General features: G+C 45.6%; 1 protein-coding gene across 1 annotated transcript in view; it reads left to right on the top strand.

The window, feature by feature from the left end:
• The window catches only part of LOC126252732 (proton channel OtopLc-like), a 318240-nt gene that overhangs the window by 183672 nt on the left and 114631 nt on the right, over positions 1 to 19937 (top strand). Inside the window, exon 6 of the mRNA XM_049953634.1 lies at positions 1204 to 1404. Coding sequence (XP_049809591.1) covers positions 1204 to 1404 — 201 coding nt within the window. The remainder of the gene's footprint in view (positions 1 to 1203; positions 1405 to 19937) is intronic.

The following is a 19937-nucleotide window of genomic DNA, read 5'->3' as shown; positions in this document are numbered from 1 at the left end:
CAAATGGCACACAGATTAAGACATAAACCAGCAACGACGAAACAAATGAAATACAATAAATCCGGAGTGTATAAGATTAAATGTGCTGAATGTGACAGTTATTATATAGGACAAACAGGGCGGAATTTTGAAATTCGATACAGGGAACATTGCAGTCATAGCAATCGAACAGCATTTGGAACACATGTAAAAGAGAGTAGACATGAAGTGAGTAATATAAATGATCAAAAGGAGGTGCTACATAAAGCTCCAAAAAGTCTCTATCTCAACGTGCTCGAAGAGATTGAAATATACGCACATCACAATAAAACCCCAGACCTACTACTTAATGAGCAAAGTGATTTTATCCACAGGAATTATTATGAGATTTTTAAAGACCTGTTTTAGGCTTCCTCTTGAATGCAACAGCACGCCCCAGTAAGAAACAGCTACAGCGGAACGGCCCTCAGCGTACTGGCGGCGAGGTGAATTGGGCGCGGCGCAAGACGACTCGGCGTGGCGTTGTATACGTTCTGACGTAGGGAAATCCACTCCACCACCAATCAAAAACAAAGAAGAGCAAACGCACATTTTCGGAAGAATATCTACATTTTAATTATATTTTATTTTCTATATAAAAAAAATTTAAATTAATGTAAAAAAATTTTTCGTTTCATGGTCCACTCAGAATGATTATTCATATGTTATTACCTTAAAAATTGTTTTATTAAAAAGAATATTCGCCATTAATATATACGGCGAAATAATGACAGATGCACAATTGTTATAGGTAGAGGGCACTTTTTACTGTTACCAATCAGGTTACTCTTAAATACTGCGATATAATGTTTTAACAGCTTGAAATTTACTTTACTTATGACAGTGAACTGTGTGTTCTGTACGGACAAGTTACTCTGTAACTACAACATATGGTATGTTGGCATTTAATACGTTCCCAAATTTCTTTTTGTAAACTAAGATATTTTTATCGCTAACTGTATCTCTCTTATTAACTACATTTTTATCATTGTCTAACAGATCTGAAGATGGGCAGCTAGCCCGAAACCGGTTATGAGAATAAAGAATAGCGATCGAAGACTGAAACGCCATATTTTACTTAATGAACGATCGCGGACCTCCCAGTGAGACAACCATGCCTTGTTTTGATAAACTTGCCGGTTGTTTTTCTTTTTGGTGAGACCGGTGTGTCGGTGTGCCCGGCAGAGCGGACGCAGACGCAGAGCTCGGTGTCGGTGGACTCGGGGTCTGAGGAGAGCGGCGACACACGCCAGCACACGGACACCGAGCTGAGCACGGCGGCCGGCAGCCAGGGCCGCGGGCGCTCGGCCACGCCGCTGCGCCAGCAGGCCCCGCACCTGCCGCAGCACCACTACGGCTCCTTCTACCTGCGCATGGGCGCCGTCGGTAAGTCGACCGCCGCTACCTGCTCTATAGCCACGCACCACACCTGCCTGAGCAGGTATGTGTACCTCCGCACGGCCGCTGTTGGTGAATCACCCACTGCTCCCTACTACATACCTGCACCTGCTGCACCATCACTATGCCTCCTGCTACCTGCAAATGGGTGCCGTCAGTGAGGCAGCTATTGCTCCATACCATATAGGGACATCTACCTCAGCACCACTACGGCTCTTTCAACCTGCAAACGGTTGCCATCTGTGAGGTACTTACTACTCCCTGGTATGTAGGTCCATCTGCCACAGCAACAGTATGGCTCTTTCTACAGGGTGTTTCAAAAATGACCGGTATATTTGAAACGGCAATAAAAACTAAACGAGCAGCGATAGAAATACACCGTTTGTTGCAATATGCTTGAGACAACAGTACATTTTCAGGCTGACAAACTTTCGAAATTACAGTAGTTACAATTTTCAACAACAGATGGCGCTGCAAGTGATGTGAAAGATATAGAAGACAACGCAGTCTGTGGGTGCGCCATTCTGTACGTCGTCTTTCTGCTGTAAGCGTGTGCTGTTCACAACGTGCAAGTGTGCTGTAGACAACATGGTTTATTCCTTAGAACAGAGGATTTTTCTGGTGTTGGAATTCCACCGCCTAGAACACAGTGTTGTTGCAACAAGACGAAGTTTTCAACGGAGGTTTAATGTAACCAAAGGACCGAAAAGCGATACAATAAAGGATCTGTTTGAAAAATTTCAACAGACTGGGAACGTGACGGATGAACGTGCTGGAAAGGTAGGGCGACCGCGTACGGCAACCACAGAGGGCAACGCACAGCTAGTGCAGCAGGTGATCCGACAGCGGCCTCGGGTTTCCGTTCGCCGTGTTGCAGCTGCGGTCCAAATGACGCCAACGTCCACGTATCGTCTCATGCGCCAGAGTTTACACCTCTATCCGTACAAAATTCAAACGCGGCAACCCCTCAGCGCCGCTACCATTGCTGCACGAGAGACATTCGCTAACGATATAGTGCACAGGATTGATGACGGCGATATGCATGTGGGCAGCATTTGGTTTACTGACGAAGCTTATTTTTACCTGGACGGCTTCGTCAATAAACAGAACTGGCGCATATGGGGAACCAAAAAGCCCCATGTTGCAGTCCCATCGTCCCTGCATCCTCAAAAAGTACTGGTCTGGGCCGCCATTTCCTCCAAAGGAATCATTGGCCCATTTTTCAGATCCGAAACGATTACTGCATCACGCTATCTGGACATTCTTCGTGAATTTGTGGCGGTACAAACTGCCTTAGACGACACTGCGAACACCTCGTGGTTTATGCAAGATGGTGCCCGGCCACATCGCACGGCCGACGTCTTTAATTTCCTGAATGAATATTTCGATGATCGTGTGATTGATATGGGCTATCCGAAACATACAGGAGGCGGCGTGGATTGGCCTCCCTATTCGCCAGACATGAACCCCTGTGACTTCTTTCTGTGGGGACACTTGAAAGACCAGGTGTACCGCCAGAATCCAGAAACAATTGAACAGCTGAAGCAGTACATCTCATCTGCATGTGAAGCCATTCCGCCAGACACGTTGTCAAAGGTTTCGGGTAATTTCATTCAGAGACTACGCCATATTATTGCTACGCATGGTGGATATGTGGAAAATATCGTACTATAGAGTTTCCCAGACCGCAGCGCCATCTGTTGTTGAAAATTGTAACTACTGTAATTTCGAAAGGTTGTCTGCCTGAAAATGTACTGTTGTGCCAAGCATATTGCAACAAACGGTGTATTTCTATCGCTGCTCGTTTAGTTTTTATTGCCGTTTCAAATATACCGGTCATTTTTGAAACACCCTGTTTTGAAACACACAGTTAGATTAAGAACAACATTAGCGTATGACAGTTGCTAAAATAATACAGATAGATTGTTTGAAAAGATTTATCCTGTTTCACAAGAAGATAGAAACGGAGATATACACTCCTGGAAATTGAAATAAGAACACCGTGAATTCATTGTCCCAGGAAGGGGAAATGCACAATGTCGGCACTAGTACAGTGTATATCCACCCTTCGCAGCAATGCAGGCTGCTATTCTCCCATGGAGACGATCGTAGAGATGCTGGATGTAGTCCTGTGGAACGGCTTGCCATGCCATTTCCACCTGGCGCCTCAGTTGGACCAGCGTTCGTGCTGGACGTGTAGACCGCGTGAGACGACGCTTCATCCAGTCCCAAACATGCTCAATGGCGGACAGATCCGGAGATATTGCTGGCCAGGGTAGTTGACTTACACCTTCTAGAGCACGTTGGGTGGCACGGGATACATGCGGACGTGCATTGTCCTGTTGGAACAGCAAGTTCCCTTGCCGGTCTAGGAATGGTAGAACGATGGGTTCGATGACGGTTTGGATGTACCGTGCACTATTCAGTGTCCCCTCGACGATCACCAGTGGTGTACGGCCAGTGTAGGAGATCGCTCCCCACACCATGATGCCGGGTGTTGGCCCTGTGTGCCTCGGTCGTATGCAGTCCTGATTGTGGCGCTCATCTGCACGGCGCCAAACACGCATACGACCATCATTGGCACCAAGGCAGAAGCGACTCTCATCGCTGAAGACGACACGTCTCCATTCGTCCCTCCATTCACGCCTGTCGCGACACCACTGGAGGCGGGCTGCACGATGTTGGGGCGTGAGCGGAAGACGGCCTAACGGTGTGCGGGACCGTAGCCCAGCTTCATGGAGACGGTTGCGAATGGTCCTCGCCGATACCCCAGGAACAACAGTGTCCCTAATTTGCTGGGAAGTGGCGGTGCGGTCCCCTACGGCACTGCGTAGGATCCTACGGTCTTGGCGTGCATCCGTGCGTCGCTGCAGTCCAGTCCCAGGTCGACGGGCACGTGCACCTTCCGCCGACAACTGGCGACAACATCGATGTACTGTGGAGACTTCACGCCCCACGTGTTGAGCAATTCGGCGGTACGTCCACCCGGCCTCCCGCATGCCCACTATACGCCCTCGCTCAAAGTCCGTCAACTGCACATACGGTTCACGTCCACGCTGTCGCGGCATGCTACCAGTGTTAAAGACTGCGATGGAGCTCCGTATGCCACGGCAAACTGGCTGACACTGACGGCGGCGGTGCACAAATGCTGCGCAGCTAGCGCCATTCGACGGCCATCACCGCGGTTCCTGGTGTGTCCGCTGTGCCGTGCGTGTGATCATTGCTTGTACAGCCCTCTCGCAGTGTCCGGAGCAAGTATGGTGGGTCTGACACACCGGTGTCAATGTGTTCTTTTTTCCATTTCCAGGAGTGTATTTTGACCTATGTATCGAAACCAGAAGTTTACCTTGGCGTCAGTTCCAAGATATCGGTATATATGGTCGCAGGAAGGGCCGCTCTCTGGTACAGTTAGCACCCGCTTGCTGGTTCGTTACCCAGTATGCGTCAAGTCGAGACGCCGTTAACTAAAGACTTCTGCGTTCTCCGTTTTAAGTGGTACAGTTCAGCTACAATACGCAGCGTAATTTTCATCGAGAGTACGTCAGAGCACTTCTGCATATCCTGTACTTCAAAGCATTCGACGGTGAGAAAAGGTGCTTCAGGAAAATGGTTGTTTTTGTAAGAGGAAAGACTTCCACTAGTAGTGCCAGCATGGAGTTAACTATTCCTCGTATTTATTGCACAAGGTTTGTGCTTCAAGTCATACAGGGCGCCGGTGCTGGAAGTCGTTCTGGGTAGCGATCAACAACAACAACAACATGGAGGGTTTTGTGAACTCATACCGGGCGTGGAAATGATTAACAATTCCCTTTCATGTTTTGTGTTCAGTGATGAGGCTGCGTTCCGCTTTTGTGGAAAAATCAAACGTTACAACCTGGGAATATTGGCAACATTGCAGTCACGTACCATAGTAGAGCACGAGCGACTGCCTCCGAAGCTTTTTGTGTTTCTCTTCGTTTACCGATAAAAGATTTACGGCTGTGCCATTACCCTTGGCTACTCCTATTTATTTTAACTAATCGGACTTCATTTATTATAGATCATCTTCAGCAGAGAGTTCAGCCCTCTTTCGATTGAGATCGTGCAATTTGCTATGGGCTGCTTTGTGAACTAGCTGACCAATGTGACAAACGGTATCGATTAAGTAATCGATTTGCGTTCATAGGTTCGTAATTCTGTTTCGCGCAGTTACGCGACTCAGCGAGAGTCATCAGCGCTTTCGCTTCTCTTCGGACCAGCCTCCCGTTGCAGGCGTGTCGCCCGGCTGAAATTGATGGCCCCCACTTGACTTGTGGTGCTCTGCGTTACCATCTACAACCCGCGCAGCTGTTGGCCTGTGTCGTATTTTTTGTCGGCGCACCGGGCCCTCCACAATCTACCGCCGTAACTCACTCCCTACACGAGTGACCATCAAAAGTTAAAAATCTCCCGTACCCAGATGTAAAGGTAACATTACAACGCTCTGTCACCGATTTCCGTTCACCTGTATAGCAACAAACTCCATTTACGTTATCTGATCGTATTTCAATAGCTTTCAATGGTCGTTAATGTGGGGTGTGTCCACTCTTCGCCTTTATGGCGACTTGAACTCTGGTGGGGACACTGTCAGTTAAGTGTCCAAAAGTCTCTGGAGGGATGACACAGTCCATTCATCAGCCGAAATCAGAGAAGGTGGTGATGTTGCGCAATAGGGTCTGGAGCGCGACATTTTTACAAATAGCCACCGCAATACTCGACGGTTCCTTTCCATCAGCACATCAGACCTGCCTGGTCTTGCTTTAGCTGTGCTTGTTCCTTGGCGTTTGTACTTCACAATCACACAATCAACACCCCACTGCCTCACATTTAAGACAGTTCAAATGTGTGATGGATTCGCTGCTCTGGTGACAGCCAAAGACCAGTCTACACCTACATTTATACTCCGCAAGCCACCCAACGGTGTGGGGCGGAGGGCACTTCACGTGCCACTGTCATTACCTCCCTTTCCTGTTCCAGTCGCGTATGGTTCGCGGGAAGAACGACTGCCGGAAAGCCTCCGTGCGCGCTCGAATCTCTCTGATTTTACGTTCGTGATCTCATCGGGAGGTATAAGTAGGGGGAAGCAATATATTCGATACCTCATCCAGAAACGCACCCTCTCGAAACCTGGCGAGCAAGCTACACCGCGATGCAGAGCGCCTCTCTTGCAGAGTCTGCCACTTGAGTTTGCTAAACATCTCCGTAACGCAATCACGCTTACCACATAACCCTGTGACGAAACGCGCTGCTCTCCTTTGGATCTTCTCTATCTCCTCTGTCAACCCTACGTGGTACGGAACCCACACTGATGAGCAATACTCAAGTATAGGTCGAACGAGTCTTTTGTAAGCCACCTCCTTTGTTGATGGACTACATTTTCTAGGGACTCTCCCAATGAATCTCAACCTGGCACCCGCCTTACCAACAATTAATTTTATATGATCATTCCACTTCAAATCGTTCCATACGCATACTCCCAGATATTTTACAGAATTAACTGCTACCAGTCTTCGTTCCGCTATCATATAATCATACAATAAAGGATACTTCTTTCTATGTATTCGCAATACATTACATTTGTCTATGTTAAGGGTCAGTTGCCACTCCCTGCACCAAGTGCCTACCCGTTGCAGATCTTCCTGCATTTCGCTGCAATTTTCTAATGCTGCAACTTCTCTGTATACTACAGCATCATCCGCGAAAAGCTACATGGAACTTCCGACACTATCTACTAGATCATTTATATGTATTGTGAAAAGCAATGGTCCCATAACACTCCCCTGTGGCACGCCAGAGGATACTTTGTCTGTAGGCGTCTCTCCATTGAGAACAACATGCTGTGTTCTGTTTGCTAAAAACTCTTCAATCCAGCCACACAGCTGGTCTGATATTCCGTAGGCTCTTACTTTATCAGGCCACAGTGCGGAACTGTATCGACGTAACAGTCCACGTTCGAAGTCACTGACTTTCCTGACTTGATCACTTCTTCTGTTGCTGCTCCACTACTGACAACACCCTACTCCTGACTTCCTTTTATACTGGCGGGTACGCATCTGGTGACATCTAGTGGTCAGTTCCGGTCTACATATGACTGCCTGAATACTTTTGATCAGATGGTGTATCCCACAATTGTGATCTGCGGTGAGCTGATTAGTGCTCCAGTGCTCATGAGAATCCATTCCAAAAAGACCTACCCCTTCTTTTTCTTTTCCCTCTATTCCATACATAAACGTGGGCGGAATCGCTGTCATCGAATTTGGCCTTTTTATTATTAGAGAGTGGCCGGATGCTCTACCTGTCGACATCCCCTCGCCTCTCGGACGGAAATTGTGTCCCCCCTCCCCTCCAGTTGTCTGCCTATATGTTTTCCGTGTGAAAGTATGTGAACGTTTTCTAAATGTTTGAAAATCTGGCAACCGAGGTGGATCATGGGTGCCAGCCCGGTGTTCACATCCTCTATATGGAAAACCGCCTAAAAACCGCCTGCAGTCTGGCTGCACATCAGCCCTCGTCGTTAATTCACCGACACGTCTTCCCGAATCCCGAAAGTGGCGTGCTAACACGTGCAGGTATCCCACTCACGGAAAAGTGGTTCAAATGGCTCTGAGCACTATGGGACTTAACTTCTGAGGTCATCAGTGCCCTAGAACTTAGAACTACTTAAACCTAGCTAACCTAAGGACATAACACACATCCATGCCCGAGGCAGGATTCGAACCTGCGACCGTAGCCGTCGCACGGTTCCAGACTGAAGCGCCTAGAACCGCTCGGCCACTTCTCCCGGTCCTCTCATTCAGGTTATCAGTAAAAGTAATTAAATCTACTCCACGAGTCTATTTCACGCTCTCACAAGAAAATAAGTCTCATACTTGAAACGTCCCCTTTTTAACAATTATACATAAGTCTGTGCTTAACCTGACACACAATATTTTTTAGCGCAACGCAATCTGACTTTCAAAAATCCCTACAAAAGAATGGCCATGACTAACATTAACCTATACCTTTCACAAATCACTTACCTCACCAAAAATCTTCGTTACTCGCACTACTGCAAAACAGCGAGCGCCACTACTGCCAGCTAAATAAAAGATTCAAACTACGGAAGGCACTAACTACTGATAAGCATAGTTAGGAAATGAAAGATTTTAGTAGAGAACAAACAATGTATTTACCTTAATAGTGTTGAAAAATCATAATATACATAACAGATCATGACATCCAGTCTTACAAATTTCCAAACTCCGCCATCTCTCTCCCCACATCCACCACTGCTGGCGGCTCACCTCCAACTGCGCAACGCTACGCGCTGTTCACATCCAGCTGCCCAACATTACAATGGCGAGTATTACAACAATGCCAACCAGCCACAGACTGCACACAGCACAGCCAGTGATTTTCATACAGAGCGCTACGTAACGTTGCCAATAAGAAAACATAAACAGCCTACTTACACATTTACTGCGGTCCCTCAAATCGTCTCTCTAGGCCCCTTGTATGCGCTTCGGTTTGCAATGCAACAAGGCGCTTTGCCTATTGGGTGTTCCTTCCACAGCTTTTCCTTTAGTAGATATTGTTCTTTATTCCGCCTCCATAGTTGAGTGATCAGCGTAGACGGCTGGAGGAGGACCTGTGTTCGATTCCCAGTACTGTCAAGGATTTTTCTTTGCTAGGAGCACTAGTATGGAGTGCACACATCCTCGTGATCCTAACTGGGCAACTATTTGACCAAGTAGTAGCGGCTCCACAGTCTGGGAAGTCTGGAAAACGGCTGCTGAAAACATACCCTTCCATACTGCACCTGCATGACAGCGCTAGGCGGAGGATGGCACGGCGAACGGTAGACATCCCTTGGCATTCACGGCCTGGTGACGAGCTCGTTCAGTCGGCCGCTGGCAGTTCTCTTATTCTCCTGGCCCTAATCGAACTCTATTTGACACCAGACTCTTAACTCATAGGCTACTGCTATTTTCTGTTTTTACAATTTTCCCATATAATTTAATTACCTCTCCTACGATTTTCGCAACAATTGCAACTCCAATATTTTCAGCAGCCGTTTTGCAGACTCTCCAGGCTGTGGAGCAGCTACTACACGATCACATAGTTGCTCAGTTAGCATCATGAGGTTGAGTGCACCCCATACCAGTCCTCTCAGCAAAGAAAAATCCTTGTCAGTAGCGGGAATCGAACACACTTCCTCCGCTAGGCAGCCATCAACACTCATCACTCACGTATGGAGGCCGACGTTAACGGTCCACTGTGATACTTCAAAACAAATTTGAAAAAAAAAACTGGTTTACTTGTTTTGAATACAATTTTAAGGGGGTCCGGAAAGACTCAAAATCATGAAAAGTTCAATTTTTACTTTTTTGCGTTTTCTGAATCTGCAGACTATTACCTTTTAATACATATATAATTTATTCAATTCCGAAGACTACAACTATTTTTAATTTTTTTTTGAAATGTGTTCTACATGGGCGTGACCCACTGTGGCGCTGTTAAACTGCTGTCAAATGGTGTTATTATTAACGTCCGTGTTCATCAGGTACATTTTAGTGATGTGAGATAAAGTATGTGTTGTGGCTAACCTGTGATGGTTCAATATATATCGCTGTTGTGATTGTCGATTGTTTCATGTTTATTTACTCTGTCGTTATCTCGAAAATATTCGTAATTAATTCTGTTTCTTGAGTCTCTGTTTTGTTGAAGTATAATAATGAGTAAAAGTAAAGTTATTAGAAATCCTCTGAAGGCTTTTAAGAAAAGGAGAAATGTTGGAAAGCCAAACGTATGTGTTATTACTGTAAACAATAAAGACGATAACCAAGTGAGTGAACCTAACCTCTCAAGTACACCTGCCCATAGCAGTCAAAGTGGGAAAGAAAATACTTCATAGAAGAAGCTTGGTTCAATGAGTGTAAACTATGAATGTTTTATGGGTGAATCGGATGTGAATGAAATATGTGATATGTCGGTTCTCAAAGGAATTTTTTCAAACTGTGTAAGATGTATTCATTGTAGTGAAGTTGGTCTGGAACTGTCCATAATAAAGCACGTAGGACTTGCTAGTGAAATACAACTGAAATGTGATAAGTGTTCATACATGACCACCTTTTGGAACAGTGTTGCAGTAACTGCAACTGAAGAAAATGGTAGCAAAATCTACGAACACAACATTAGATTTGTTTATTCCTTGCGTTCAGTTGGTAAGGGTGCTACTGCAGGTGCAATTTTCTGTGGCATCATGAATCTTCCAAATCCCCCAACCAAGTTTACGACCTATAATAAATTAATAGGGTCTAAAGTAGAAGATGTCTGTATAGAATCTATGAAGAACGCTGTGGAAGAGGCAGTAATGGAAAATAATGGTAACAGAGATTTGACTGCAGCGTTCGATGGTACCTGACATAAACGGGGACACACATCTCTTCATGGTGTAGTATCTGCCACCAGTATGTATACAGGGAAAGTTTTAGATGTAGCAGTAATATCAAAGTATTGTAGATGTCCACAAAAATATAAAGGTACACATGAAAATAATTGCAAAGCTAACTATAGTGGCAGTAGTGGAGGAATGGAAGTGGCTGGTGTTGCCAGTATATTCCAGCGTTCTGAGGCGTGTGATAAAGTGCGATATGTTAATTACCTTGGTGACGGTGATTCTAAAAGTTTCAAACATGTTCAAGGACTGAAGCCCTATGTTGATGATGTTGTAGTGCAGAAATTTGAGTGTATTGGACACGTACAGAAGCGAATGGGAACAAGACTTCGGCGACTGAAAGCTTCGTACAAAAAACAAAAACTCAGTGATGGTAAAGGGTTGGATGGGAAGGGAAGGTTAACTGACAGTGTAATTGACAAAATACAGAACTATTATGGAATGGCTATTAGGCAAAATACACAAAGTGTCGACGAAATGAAGAAGGCTGTTTGGGCTCTTTTTTTTTCATACTTCTTCAACCGATGAAAATCCCCAACATAGCTTGTGTCCCAAAGAAGAAGACAGTTGGTGTAAATATAACAAAGGATTGCTAACTGGTGAAGTGTACACTCATAAGCATAGTCTGCCTCATGCAATAATGGAGGTGATAAAACCTATTTTCAGAGACTTAGCAGCACCTGAACTGTTGAAAAAGTGTATTCACGGAAAAACTCAAAACCCCAATGAAAGTGTAAATAGTGTTATATGGTCGAGAATCCCCAAGACTGTATTTGTTGGAATAGAAACACTTCACTTTTGTGTGTATGATGCTGTTGCGACTTCCAATGATGGCAACATTGTAAGGTGCAAGGTATTTAGAAATATGGGAATGAAGATAGGTTCTAACATGGTACGAGCGATGCTTGCTTTAGACAAGGAACGCCTTCGGGCTGCAGACAGGGCTGTAAAGAGTCTAGAAATACAAGCAAGAGTATACAGGAGGAGGAACAAGAGGAAGCTGGAGGAGGAGTTTGCACAGGATGAAGATAATCCATCCTATGGACCTGGAATGCACTAAAAAGTTAATCCAATCTATGTCGCTCGATTCCCAAAACTTTTATTTTCTCATACTAATTACAAGTTTTCTAAGGATCTTCCAAACATATTTGTTTCAAACTTTGAGTAAATGTTACACAGTACCTTCTGCATAATTTAACACAGCCTTTTTCCAAAAAACTGTATATTTTTGAATATATAAATAAAAAATTGCAATAAAATGTTGTGAATTTTCATTACAATTGAAAAAAATCATCTTTAATAACTGAACTAAAATTTTGTAAAATCCCTGTGTTAAGTTGTAGCCCATATTCCAATAAATAATCTGTAAAAAGTTCAACTTCCTACCTCAAATACTTTGTGAGGAAAGATGTAATTTATAAGCGTTATTTTAACATTGCAAGTATAGGGCGTTCCGGAGCCCCTTAAGGCATATTCTACTGTCCATTAAAATTGCTACACCACGAAGATGTGCTACAGACGCTGAATTTAACCGACAGGAAAAATATGCTGTGATAAGCAAATGATTAGCTTTTCAGAGGATTCACACAGGGTTGGCGCCGGTGGCGACACCTACAACGTGCTGACATGAGGAAAGTTTCCAACCGATTACTTATACACAAACAGCAGTTGACTGGCGTTGCCTGGTGAAACGTTGTTGTGATGCCTCGTGTAAGGAGGAGAAATGCGTACCATCACGTTTCCGACTTTGATAAAGGTCGGATTGTAGCCTATCGCGATTGCGTTTTATCGTATCGCGACATTGCTGCTCACGTTGGTCGAGATCCAATGACAGCAGAATATGGAATCGGTGGGTTCAGGAGGGTAATACGAAACGCCGTGAGGGTTCCCGACGGCCTCGTATCACTAGCAGTCGAGATGACAGGCATCTTATCCGCATGGCTGTAACGGACCGTGCAGCCACGTCTCGATCCCTGAATCAACAGATGGGGACGTTTGCAAGACAACAATCATCTGCATGAACAGTTCGACGATGCTTGCGGCAGCTTGACGCTGCATCACAGACAGGAGCGCCTGCGATGGTGTACTCAACGACGAACCTGGGTGCACCAATGGCAAAATGTCATTTTTTCGGATGAATCCAGGTTCTGTTTACAGCATTATGACGATCGCATTCGTGTTTGGCGACATCGCGGTGAACGCACATTGGAAGCGCGTATTCCTCATCGCCGTACAGGCGTATCACCCGGCGTGATGGTATGGGGTATCACCTCTTGTTCGCACTGACGGCACTTTGAACAGTGGATGTTACATTTCAGATGTGTTACGATCCGTGTCTCTACCCTTGATTCGATCCCTGCCGAACCCTACATTTCAGCAGGATAATGCACGACCACATGTTGCAGGTCCCATACGGGTTTTTCTGGATACAGAAAATGTTCGACTGCTGCCCTGGCCGGCACATTCTCCAGATCTGTCACCTATTGAAAACGTCTGGTCAATGGTGGCCGAGCAACTGGCTCGTCACAATACGCCATTCACTACTCTTGATCAACTGTGGTATGGTGTTGAAGCTGCATGGGCAGCTGTACCTGTACACGCCATCGCAGCTCTGTTTGACTCAATGCCCAGGCGTATCGAGGCCGTTATTACGGCTAGAGGTGGTTGTTCTGGGTACTGATTTCACAGGATGTATGCACCCAAATTGCGTGAAAATGTAATGACGTGTCAGTTCTAGTGTAATATATTTGTCCAATGAATACCCGTTTATCATCTGTATTTTTTCTTGGTGTAGCAATTTTAGTGGCCAGCAGTGTATTTATTGTGCAGTACATTGAATTTTCAAAACAAATCTAATTTTTTCCTCGTCGTTTGTTGATTTAAAATTGTTGTCAGTTTTGCATAGGCTGTGAAAGGCACAACACGTCCGAGAGAGCAATGCGCTTTGGGAATGTGAAAGCGGCTCAGGCGAGATTCAAACTCTTTCGCAGCTTTTGTGAAAACAGCAGTTTCGGGGACTTCCCCGGGCGCTCCCGAAGCGCTATTCAGACTCGGTAAATGGGAGGGGAAGATGAGGCCCTCCGCCTTGAACGGGCCTGAATAGCACTCTGATGAGCACAAGTCTGCCGAGAAAATAGTCTATTGCCCGGTGAAAGACGCTTCCGAAGAGGGGGGCGGGGAAAGTCGATAGCGCTGAGGTGGTGGGTGGAACAGCCTGTCTGCCTGCCTGTCTGCCTGCGAGGAGAAAACGCGGGGCGCTGCTCAGGTGAGGTGGGGGGGGGGGGGGAGCCGATATGGGGCGAGAAAATGCAGGAGGAGGAGGCTTTTTCCCAATAAAGGTGGACGCGAATTCATGCAAATATTAATCGACGTTTGTTCGGATAATGCATATTTCTTCAAGCATAAAGAGTCCATTTCAGATGTTTCTTTCCGAGAAGAGACAAGAAAAATATTCCGAATTCCGTGTACTTGTCATGGAATGAAAATAGATTTGAAATTTAACGGCAAGAAAAAGCAGACACACGAAATCTGTTTATAGAAATCGCACTTTCGGCCACTGCTTTTTTATTTTTATTTTTATTTCATTTCCGTAAACCAGGAGAGGTTTTTCATGCGACAATGGAACCTTTCCTTTATTTAGTCCACAAAAATTTTTCGAGTGGAAAGATTGCTCCCTACCATACCGCATGGAGTTGCAGCGTCAGATTCATTCTACACTCCTGGAAATGGAAAAAAGAACACATTGACACCGGTGTGTCAGACCCACCATACTTGCTCCGGACACTGCGAGAGGGCTGTACAAGCAATGATCACACGCACGGCACAGCGGACACACCAGGAACCGCGGTGTTGGCCGTCGAATGGCGCTAGCTGCGCAGCATTTGTGCACCGCCGCCGTCAGTGTCAGCCAGTTTGCCGTGGCATACGGAGCTCCATCGCAGTCTTTAACACTGGTAGCATGCCGCGACAGCGTGGACGTGAACCGTATGTGCAGTTGACGGACTTTGAGCGAGGGCGTATAGTGGGCATGCGGGAGGCCGGGTGGACGTACCGCCGAATTGCTCAACACGTGGGGCGTGAGGTCTCCACAGTACATCGATGTTGTCGCCAGTGGTCGGCGGAAGGTGCACGTGCCCGTCGACTTGGGACCGGACAGCAGCGACGCACGGATGCACGCCAAGACCGTAGGATCCTACGCAGTGCCGTAGGGGACCGCACCGCCACTTCCCAGCAAATTAGGGACACTGTTGCTCCTGGGGTATCGGCGAGGACCATTCGCAACCGTCTCCATGAAGCTGGGCTACGGTCCCGCACACCGTTAGGCCGTCTTCCGCTCACGCCCCAACATCGTGCAGCCCGCCTCCAGTGGTGTCGCGACAGGCGTGAATGGAGGGACGAATGGAGACGTGTCGTCTTCAGCGATGAGAGTCGCTTCTGCCTTGGTGCCAATGATGGTCGTATGCGTGTTTGGCGCCGTGCAGGTGAGCGCCACAATCAGGACTGCATACGACCGAGGCACACAGGGCCAACACCCGGCATCATGGTGTGGGGAGCGATCTCCTACACTGGCCGTACACCACTGGTGATCGTCGAGGGGACACTGAATAGTGCACGGTACATCCAAACCGTCATCGAACCCATCGTTCTACCATTCCTAGACCGGCAAGGGAACTTGCTGTTCCAACAGGACAATGCACGTCCGCATGTATCCCGTGCCACCCAACGTGCTCTAGAAGGTGTAAGTCAACTACCCTGGCCAGCACGATCTCCGGATCTGTCCCCCATTGAACATGTTTGGGACTGGATGAAGCGTCGTCTCACGCGGTCTGCACGTCCAGCACGAACGCTGGTCCAACTGAGGCGCCAGGTGGAAATGGCATGGCAAGCCGTTCCACAGGACTACATCCAGCATCTCTACGATCGTCTCCATGGGAGAATAGCAGCCTGCATTGCTGCGAAAGGTGGATATACACTGTACTAGTGCCGACATTGTGCATGCTCTGTTGCCTGTGTCTATGTGCCTGTGGTTCTGTCAGTGTGATCATGTGATGTATCTGACCCCAGGAATGTGTCAATAAAGTTTCCCCTTCCTGGGACAATGATTTCACGGTGTTCTTATTTCAATTTCCAGGAGTGTATTTATTTCGATTTGAACAGCTTTCTCTACAGCGTCGCCGTCTTCCTACATGTTGTTGTTGTTGTTGTGGTCTTAAGTCCTAAGACTGGTTTGATGCAGCTCTCCCTGCTACTCTAATCCTGTGCAAGAATCTTCATCTACCAGTACCTAGTGCAGCCTACATCCTTCTGAATCTGCTTAGCGTATTCATCTCTTGGTTTCCCTCTACGATTTTTACCCTCCACGCTGCCCTCCAGTACTAAATTGGTGATTCCTTGATGCCTCAGAACATGTCCAACCAACCGATCCCTTCTTCTTGTGAAGTTGTGCCCCAAACTCTTCTCCCCAATTCTATTCAATACCTCCTCATTGGTTATGTGATCTACCCATCTAATCTTCAGCATTCTTCTGTAGCACCACATTTCGAAAGCTTCAGTTCTCGTCTCGTCCCAACAATTTATCGTCCATGTTTCGCTGCCATACATGGCTACACTCCATACAAATACTTTCAGAAACGACTTCCTGACACTTAAATCTATGCTCGATGTTAACAAATGTCTCTTCTTCAGAAACGCTTTCCTTGCCATTGCCAGTCTACATTTTATATCCTCTCTACTTCGAGCATCATCAATTATTTTGCTCCCCAAATAGCAAAACTCCTTTACTACTTTAAGTGTCTCATTTCCTAATGTAATTCCCTCAGCGTCACCCTTATTCTTGTTTTGCTTTTGTTGATATTCATCTACATCTACATCGATAATCTGCAAATCACATTTAAGTGTCTTGCTGCAGAGGGTTCATCGAACCAGCTTCACAATTTTCTATTCTTCCAGTCTCATTTAGAAACACCGGTATCTTTCCTTGCGAGCTCTGATTTCCCTTATTTTATCGTGGTGATCGTTTCTCCTTATGTAGGTCGGCGTCAGAAAAATATTTTCGGATTGGAGGAGAACGAACGAAAAACGACTTTGTTTTAATAATGCCCATCCCAAATTCTGCGTCATTTCAGTGACACTCTCTTCCCTATTTCGCGATAGTACTAAATGTGCTGCCCTTCTTTGAACTTCCTATTTGGTAAGAATCTCTCACCGCGCAACAGTATTCGAAAAGAGAACCGACAAGCGTAGTGTAGGCAGTCTCTTTGGTAGTTCTGTTACATTTAAGTGTCCTGCCAATAAAAAATAGTGTTTGGCTTTTCTTCCCGAGAACATTTTCTGTGAGTTCCTTCCATTTTATGTTGTTTGTTATTGTAATTCCAAGGAATTTAGTTGAATTTCCGGCCTTTAGATTTGGCTGATTTATCGTGTAGCCAAAGTTTAACCGATTCCTTTTAGCACTGATGTGGATGACCTCACACTTTTCGCTATATAGGGTCAATTGACAATTTTCGCATCATACATACGAGGTGTGGCTAGAAAAAAAACCGGACTAGTACTGGTGAAACAATAAAACGAATGCAATAAGGCTGAAAGTCGCGTAGCCTCTCACGTGACTCTCGCTCCGCCTACTGCTCGAGTTTCATCTGCCTCCTGCACTCAGTCTGCCCGTGGCGTCTGTTTTAAGTAGTTGACGTTTTGTCTGTGCGTCGGAAAATGTTGAGTGTACAGAAAGAACAGCGTGTTAACATCAAATTTTGTTTCAAACTAGGAAAATCTGCAAGTGAAACGTTTGTAATGTTACAACAAGTGTACGGCGATGATTGTTTATCGTGAACACAAGTGTTTGAGTGGTTTAAACGATTTAAAGATGGCCGCGAAGACACCAGTGATGACACTCGCACTGGCAGACCATTGTCAGCAAAAACTGACATCAAAGGGATTGTGCACATTGATTGGGTACCAGAGGGACAAACAGTGAATCAGCATTACTACATTAGCGTCCTGGCTACCCTACGTGAGCGAGTACGGAGAAAACGGAACGATTTGTGGAGAAAAAAGTCATGGATCCTTCACCAAAACAATGCCCCAGCTCACAGTGCTTTGTCAGTGAAGACGTTTTTGGCAAAACACAACATTCCCATCTTAGATCATCCACCCTACTCACCTGATTTGGCCCCCTGTGACTTTTTTCTTTTCCCTAAAGTCAAGTCAGCTTTGAAAGGAACTAGATTTGAGACTGTTGAAGCAGTAAGAGAAAAAGCGACGGAAGTAATGTATGGACTTACCGAAAATGATCTGCAGCATTGCTATTAACAGTGGAAAATTCGTATGGAGCGGTGTAGAGACCGAGGAGGAGAGTACATTGAAGGAGATAACATGAAATTGTAAATAATTGTAAATAAATGTTTTTTCCAGCATCAGTCCGTTTTTTTCTAGCCGCACCTCGTATATCTTTTCTAATTTGTTTTGCAATTTGTTTTGGTCTTCTGATGACTTTACTAGTCGAATAAACGACAGTGTCATCGGCAAACAACGTAAGATGGCTGCTGAGATTGTTATATAAATAAGGGGGCTATAACACTACCTTAAAATTATTGATTACTTAAACAGCGTAGCCAAATTTATGATACGATATGATATTGCGATGCCTGTGTTATTCTGCTTACGACGCGAAGTTCACAGCCACTGCGGCGACTACAGCCGTAATGAAACACATCAAATGTATCTGCAGTTGCGAATAAGGGCAGCCATCAGAATGGAATGACGACAGTTGAAATTTGTGGCGGACCGGGATTCAAACCATTATTTCCCGCTTATAACCAGCAGTCGCCTTACAATTAGGCTACCCGTGCACGACTCGTCTTCCGGCTCGTACTTGCTATTCTCAATTCGAACAGTCATAATTCACCATTTAAAATTAATACATGTTTTCTGTAGCAAACACAACGATATATGAAAGCCGAGATCCTTTGCACCTAAGAACCTGAAGATATGTATTATACACAACGCTAGCTAAGTTAAAGTTTTCAAACTCTAGTTTCTGTAACCTTTGTGTGTTCCACCCGAATATGACCCCAGTTACACCAGTTGTAATTGATTTTTCCAGGATGTCTTGGAAATTTGTGGTAAGGTCTTGTGGGATCAAACTGCTGAGGTCACTTACACACTACTTAATCTAACTTACGGTAAGAACAACAACAACACACACACACACACACACACACACACACACACACACGCCTGAGGGAGGACTCGAACCTCCGACTGGGGCAGCCGCGCGGACCGTGACAAGACTCCTCAGACCGCACGGCTAACCCACGCGTCTTCAGGATGTGTATTGCAGTCGCTGCATTCATTGTACATAAAAGGCCAAAATAGTTCATTCTAAATTCCTCAAATGCATTTTAATACGCACGAAGTAAGTTATTTGTATTATGTTAATCTAAAAATTACATGTCTGCAAGAAGAACCTCTTCTTTCAAACTAAGATGTCTTCGCACTATGTTGAATACCACCAGAACCTCGTCTTTTGTATCTACTAAGCCATTTTTTTCCTCTTGTCAATGTTTGCCCTAAATTTATATACTGCTAAATGGCATGAAGTATTTCGCTTAAGTTACCACACAGTTGTCAGCTACTAGGTCCTCGTCCTCTTTCAAAAAATTTATGGAGTCAGGAAAATGCTGGTCAAATTTACAGACATATCGTAACAGACTCGAGGTTCCATAATGAGTATTTAGTAATTTTTACACAATTTCCATTGGAAGACACCTAAAGATTTATTTGAATCTGGCTCAGAAACACATGGCAGCTTTTCCTCTACAGGACTTGGGATCTGTATCGTGACTGGTGTATATTCTCCAGTTCTTAATTTCTCTTCGATCTCGTTTAAGTTATGACAAACGGGAATGCCGTGTGGCTAGGGCCTCCCGTCGGGTAGACCGTTCGCCTGGTACAAGTCATTCGAGTTGACGTCACTTCGAGTCCCTGAGCGGAGAAAATCTCCGACCCAGCCGGTACTCGAACTTGGGCCGTTACGTATGACATTCCGTCGCGCTGACCACTCAGCTAC

This window comes from Schistocerca nitens, chromosome 4 (assembly GCF_023898315.1).
Source record: "Schistocerca nitens isolate TAMUIC-IGC-003100 chromosome 4, iqSchNite1.1, whole genome shotgun sequence".
Taxonomy (NCBI): Eukaryota; Metazoa; Arthropoda; class Insecta; order Orthoptera; family Acrididae; genus Schistocerca; species Schistocerca nitens.
Note: the sequence above shows the minus strand (reverse complement) of the source record. Positions and strands in the feature narration are given on the sequence as shown.